The sequence below is a fragment of the Procambarus clarkii genome, chromosome 58, assembly GCF_040958095.1.
Source record: "Procambarus clarkii isolate CNS0578487 chromosome 58, FALCON_Pclarkii_2.0, whole genome shotgun sequence".
Taxonomy (NCBI): Eukaryota; Metazoa; Arthropoda; class Malacostraca; order Decapoda; family Cambaridae; genus Procambarus; species Procambarus clarkii.
The window spans coordinates 21,180,312-21,186,725 of NC_091207.1; the positions used below are offsets into that span (position 1 = coordinate 21,180,312).

The following is a 6,414-nucleotide window of genomic DNA, read 5'->3' on the forward strand; positions in this document are numbered from 1 at the left end:
AGCGCGGGGCTCTCAAAAGTAGCCCAATTCACTATTTGTAGCGCAATCTGGCAACACTGATAGGTCATGTCGTCGGTTCAAGTCATGGCGGCGCTGCAGTGTCGCCATCTACTCTCGATGATTCCTTAAATATCAGTTACTGGATTCCTTTAATTATATGATTTATAGTGCTATGCAACTGCTAGTTTTCTAAAATTTAAGTAAGGTAATAAAAAGCAATTTTATTCAATTACATATTCGCGAGGTGCAGACGTGGCACCGCCGCTTAATGATGCTAACAATATAGCAACAATTGCTATATTGTTCGGCTGGTATTCATTGTTTCCTTAAAAAAAAGAGCCCTTAATTCAATATTTTTTTTATTGCAACCTAACGGTTTAATTATTTAGTCATTATATGGTCTTCATATATTATTTAGTGTAATTATTATTAACATTTAAAAAAGCGAAATTTCTTCATTTTCTATCAGTGATGTTTCCGCAACTGAGTCGAGCAGTCGGCTGGTGTCAGCCCGTAAATATGGCCGCAGTTCCTTTGTTCAGGAGGCGCCTTACAACCTAATGTCTTTTTTAATAAAAGCTTCCTTCATTAGTGTGGTAAACCACCACAATAGCCTACTGACCAACCAACAAGTTTTGAAAGTTGGGTTTAACAACATTATCAACCTCTGGAGGGTTATTAAGGCCACAACCTTATCTTATTGACCAAGCAGAAAGTACACTTTAGTACTGACTATAGATCCAGACTATAGCTAACTCCGTGTACAGATAGTTCGGCCAATCAATATATACAACCTAATCCACAAAAATTGAAAAAAAATAAATGTTTGTTGTACTGTGTGGAGAACAACATAGCAAAACTTTGACAATTTTGACACGCGGGAAAGTTTTCAAAACTGACGTTAAAAACAAGATGGCCGCCAGTAAGAAAACTGGTAAAAAAAAAAACTGTTAATCATCAAATTGCAAGTTTTAATGATGCTCTTTTCATCCATGTTTTTCAAGTAATAGAACTTCATGGAATGAAAGTTGCATTAATACTGAAGTCATGATGTCCCAAATGGTGTAATTAATGGTACAACTCTGCCAGAACTGACGTCATGACAATGTTATATTTACTTTATGGCTTCACAGATGCAGTTCAGTTCCCCATCTTCTATCACTGGTTCAGTTGTCATACTGTTACAGTTGCCATCTTGGCCGTGCCTGTAGGCACTGCTGCATTGCGTCCCATATTTTCTGCAGGTATTTAGCGTATATATATGAAAGTACAAGAAATAACCATTAGGCGTTTCTTTACCATTTGGAGGTTGTATTTTGGTGCGATACTGAGCTCAGTAACACACCGAGATGATGTGGACACCTGTCGGGGGGTATATCCCTTCGTGTGACGGTCAACTCTGATGGGTGAAGCTAAAGCCACCCAAGAGGTGGCATGGGCATGAATAGCCCATAAGTAGAGGGTGTTTGAAGCCATTACCAGTAGCTGATACTGTAGATCTGTGGATGAATAGGGGCCTTCACGGTCGGACAAACTATGTTGTTGTTTTAGATTCAGCAACTGGGAACAAAAAAGTTGTAAGTAGCACGGGCTATGGTGAGCCCGTAGTGGACTTACCTGGCACAGGAGCGGGGCTGTGACTTGCTAAGGAAACTGTAACGATTGACTGATTGATAAAGATTAAGCCACCCAAGAGGTGGCACGGGCATGAATAGCCCGTAAGAAACTGTGATAGCAGCGTCCTCTGTTTATAGAGGGGGAGACGGGGCCCAGTTAGTCAAGCTCTTTGGGTGGCCCAGTAAGTCACGCTCTCTGAGTGGCCCAGTAAGTCACGCTCTCTGAGTGGCCCAGTAAGTCACGCTCTCTGAGTGGCCCAGTAAGTCACGCTCTCTGAGTGGCCCAATTAGTCATGCTCTCTGAGTGGCCCAATTAGTTACGCTCTCTGAGTGGCCCAGTAAGTCACGCTCTCTGAGTGGCCCAATTAGTCACGCTCTCTGAGTGGCCCAATTAGTCACGCTCTCTGAGTGGCCCAGTAAGTTACGCTCTCTGAGTGGCCCAGTAAGTCACGCTCTCTGAGTGGCCCAATTAGTCACGCTCTCTGAGTGGCCCATCAAGCCAAGATCTCTGGAAACGAACCAATAAAGACATAAGATCAATCAGGTGAAATAAAACAGGTGGTCAGTTACGCGATGTATTTCCAATGCCATACAAATTAATATTTACAATATACAATACATAATTGTACTAAATATCAACCAATCACAAAATAATCAACAGCTCGTGCGTATTGTACCGCATTAACACTGTAGACCCTACGTAACTCTACATCACACTACGGCAGCTAGTTACTAACACAGTTTGATTTTTATTCACGCGAGTCAGGGCGGGCCCGGGGGCAGTGTGTGTGTGTGTGTGTGTGTGTGTGTGTGTGTGTGTGTGTGTGTGTGTGTGTGTGTGTGTGTGGGTGGGTGGGTGGGTGGGTGTGTGTGTGTGTGTGTGTGTGTGTGTGTGTGTGTGTGTGTGTGTGTGTGTGTGTGTGTGTGTGTGTGTGTGTGTGTGTGTGTGTGTGTGTGTGTGTGTGTGTGCGTGCGTGCGTGTGCGTTGTAAGTCTTTACGTTCAGTGGTGAGTCTTGTTACATTAAATGTTTTGTGCGTCATAAGCCTGCGTCATGAATCCCAATTTGCGTCATGAGTAGTTATCTGTTATACCTTGCTTATACCTCATGATCCTGCGTCACACAGTCCCGCGTCTCGAGTCTGCATTGTATTTCTGCGTCCTGGCGTCATGATTCTGCGTCCTTGCGTCATGATTCACAGTTGCATACGCATCTAGCGTGCACCCCGGCCCGCCCCGCCCACCAGGGGAACACCATCCTCCACACACGGCCTATCATTCTCCCAAGACACATATTTCAATTATACATATATATATATATATATATATATATATATATATATATATATATATATATATATATATATATATATATATATATATATATATATATATATTCATCTTCCTCACACAGTCGCCTGCACATGTTGGGACCATACCGGGAGGTCGACCTCACAAAACGTTAGTTATTATTCAGTTCTCGTTGGTGCTCTTAACGAGCGGGCGTTGAGCACCGAGGGCGTGGTTGTCTCGTTTAGCCTGGGCGTGCTGAACCACAGCTTTACGGGGTACTAAAAATGATTTTTTAGGGGCCGTCTCCTGTATCGCCCTTTTCTGTAAATGTTCTTGAGAAGCCTAATCTACGTTTTCTTCTGCATTTGTCCCTTTTTTTTATTTTTTTACGGTGTAATCCACATTTTCTAATGGTTGTTTCATTTTCTGTATGGCTTATTATACTTTTTCTATTGTAGTTGTGTATTTAATTCAAAGGTCAACGTGGCTACGCTTTGAAATGTAATAATCATATTTGATCAATATATTTTCCTTGGATATTCTGGTGATGTGGTCAGGCATTATTGTTCCCTGACCTCTCTCTCAATGTTGTGTTTACTAGCAAACACTTTAGACGCACACAGACGTACACAGACGTAATCAGACGTACAGACGTACAAAGACGAACTACTGACAGTTCAAATGTCTAATGTTTAGGAACATGATCAACAAATAATTTACAACTCAAATAAATAATTATGTTCCATATTTGAAAGTGATGAGTTAAGAAACACAACAATCGCCAGTGAGGTAGATCCAGATTTACGAAGCAGTTACGAAAGCACTTACGAACGTGTACATCTTTCCTCAATCTTTGACGGCTTTGGCTACATTTATTAAACAGTTTACAAGCATGAAAACTTGCCAATCAACTGTTGTTATTGTTATAAACAGCCTCCTGGTGCTTCGGAGCTCATTAACTGTTTAATAATTGTAAACAAAGCCGCCAAAGATTGAGAAAAGATGTACAGGTTCGTAAGTGCTTGCGTAACTGCTTCGTGAATCTGGTCCGTGTAACTGCCAACCCGTCAATCATCCCCCACAACACCTTTACTTATCGTCCAAAGTCGTTTAAATAAACATTAAAATATGAATCACAAAATGAAATTAAAAAATACTCAAATAACTAAAAACGAACATTACAGGAATGTGTTTCAAAGGGTTCTTGACGGCTTAGGCTACACACTGAAGATCGAGACTTGGCATAATATAATCAATAATACCACATCCAACATCACTAACCATAATAATAATAATACTAATATTTATACAATAATACTTTAACAAGTTCTATACGTATTAATTCAATCAAACAAACCACTCAAATTTTAAATTTGTTTTTCCGTTAAATTCAGTTATATTTTTTTGGATTCAAATAATTCATCAATTTTAGCGCAGCATTTTGTTTTGTTAAACAAAATTCATGTTAATTCCGAGTGATTACAGACCTTTATTATTAAGTCAAACGGAAATGTTACGACATGTTTCTTAAGGAAACTTTAGTTATTATCATAGAAATACATTAATGAACAATCATCCACACCGCCACGGCAACAATCATCCACACTGACACGGCAACAATCATCCACACTGACACGGCAACAATCATCCACATCGCCACGGCAACAATCATCCACACTGACACGGCAACAATCATCCACACCGCCATGGCAACAATCATCCACACCTCCACGGCAACAATCACCCACACCACCATGGCAACAATCATCCACACTGACACGGCAACAATCATCCACACCGCCATGGCAACAATCATCCACCCGACCATGGCAACAATCATCCACACCGCCACGGCAACAATCATCCACTCCTCCATGGCAACAATCATCCACCCGACCACGGCAACAATCATCCACACCGCCACGGCACCAATCATCCACACCGCCATGGCAACAATCATCCACACCACCATGACAATAATCATCCACACCGCTAGGGCAACAATCATCCACACCACCACGGCAACAATCATCCACACTGTTATGGCAACAATCATCCACACGACCACGGCAACAATCATCCACACCGCTATGGCAACAATCATCCACACCACCACGTCAACAATCATCCACAACGCCATGGCACCAATCATCCATAGACACAGCAACAATCATCCACACCGCTATGGCAACAATCATCCACACCACCACGGCACCAATCATCCACACCGCCATGGCAACAATCATCCACACCACCATGACAATAATCATCCACACCGCTAGGGCAACAATCATCCAAACCACCACGGCAACAATCATCCACACCACCATGACAATAATCATCCACACCGCTAGGGCAACAATCATCCACACCGCAATGGCAACAATCATCCACACCGCCACGGCAACAATCATCCACACCGCCACCGCAACAATCATCCACACCGCCACCGCAACAATCATCCACACCGCCACGGCAACAATCATCCACACCGCCACCGCAACAATCATCCACACCGCCACGGCAATAGACAATCATCCACACCGCCACGGCAATAGACAATCATCCACACCGCCACGGCAATAGACAATCATCCACACCGCCACGGCAATAGACAATCATCCACACCGCCACGGCAATAGACAATCATCCACACCGCCACGGCAATAGACAATCATCCACACCGCCACGGCAATAGACAATCATCCACACCGCCACGGCAACAATCATCCACCAAACCACAGCAACAATCATCCAGACACGGCAATAATCATCCACACCGCCATGACAACAATCATCCACACCGCCACGGCAACAGACAATCATCCACACGCCTCATAAAAATATTATATTCCTATTCTTTCTTCAGATACCTTAAACCCGCCATCAGTACCTCAAGCCTCTGGCAGTGGCGTCCACCTTATGGCTTAAGGCAAGACATTTGTTGTTAGTGCCCAGGTTACTGCCCCGTGCCCAAGACTGTGCTCACTGCCCAGTTATCCCTACCACTTTCCGCAGGTACTAACAATCACAGTTGTCTTGGCCAAACGACCTCGAAATGATGCAAAAGTATTCTAACCAACGGCGCTTTCTCTCAAGCACACTCCAACCCGTCGTTCGAAGACGTCCTGACAATTTATTTTTCGGACGGTTGGGTGTCTTAATGCCTCTCTTAAGTTTCTGGTCTAGTTTGTTTGTTTTATCACTGCTACGTAGACACACGTGGAGATATGACGCCGGAGGGAGAGGGTGTAGGTGCGCTACGGGGGGGAGGAGGCGACTACACATCACCACTAGGGGAGGTGGTCTAACCTGCCCACTTACTCCTAGTGTTCCGGGCGACTAGCACCCGGGTGGAGGACGACCTGGACCTGTGGCGCCCGGCGGAGCCCTCACTCCCTCACACACATGGGGTGGGGAGAGAGAGACAGAGAGACAGAGAGACAGAGAGACAGAGAGAGAGAGAGAGAGAGAGAGAGAGAGAGAGAGAGAGAGAGAGAGAGAGA

At 43.9% G+C, this 6,414-nt stretch overlaps 3 protein-coding genes across 3 annotated transcripts in view; 1 reads left to right on the forward strand and 2 right to left on the reverse strand.

Annotated features, from left to right (window-relative positions):
• Positions 1-2,178: 2,178 nt before the first annotated feature.
• Positions 2,179-6,414, reverse strand: part of LOC123767985 (uncharacterized) — a 46,387-nt gene continuing 42,151 nt past the window's right edge. The window contains exon 10 of the mRNA XM_069306655.1: positions 2,179-6,414. This exon is cut by the window's right edge and continues 8,423 nt beyond it. The gene's annotated coding sequence lies outside the window, so the exon portion shown is untranslated.
• LOC138353586 (uncharacterized) lies at positions 4,470-5,048 on the reverse strand. Its single transcript, XM_069306778.1, has one exon. It carries the CDS (start codon positions 5,046-5,048, stop codon positions 4,470-4,472), a length of 579 nt encoding a protein of 192 aa, XP_069162879.1.
• LOC138353587 (putative uncharacterized protein FLJ46204) lies at positions 5,093-5,494 on the forward strand. Its single transcript, XM_069306779.1, has one exon. The coding sequence runs from the start codon at positions 5,093-5,095 to the stop codon at positions 5,492-5,494; it is 402 nt and encodes a 133-aa protein (XP_069162880.1).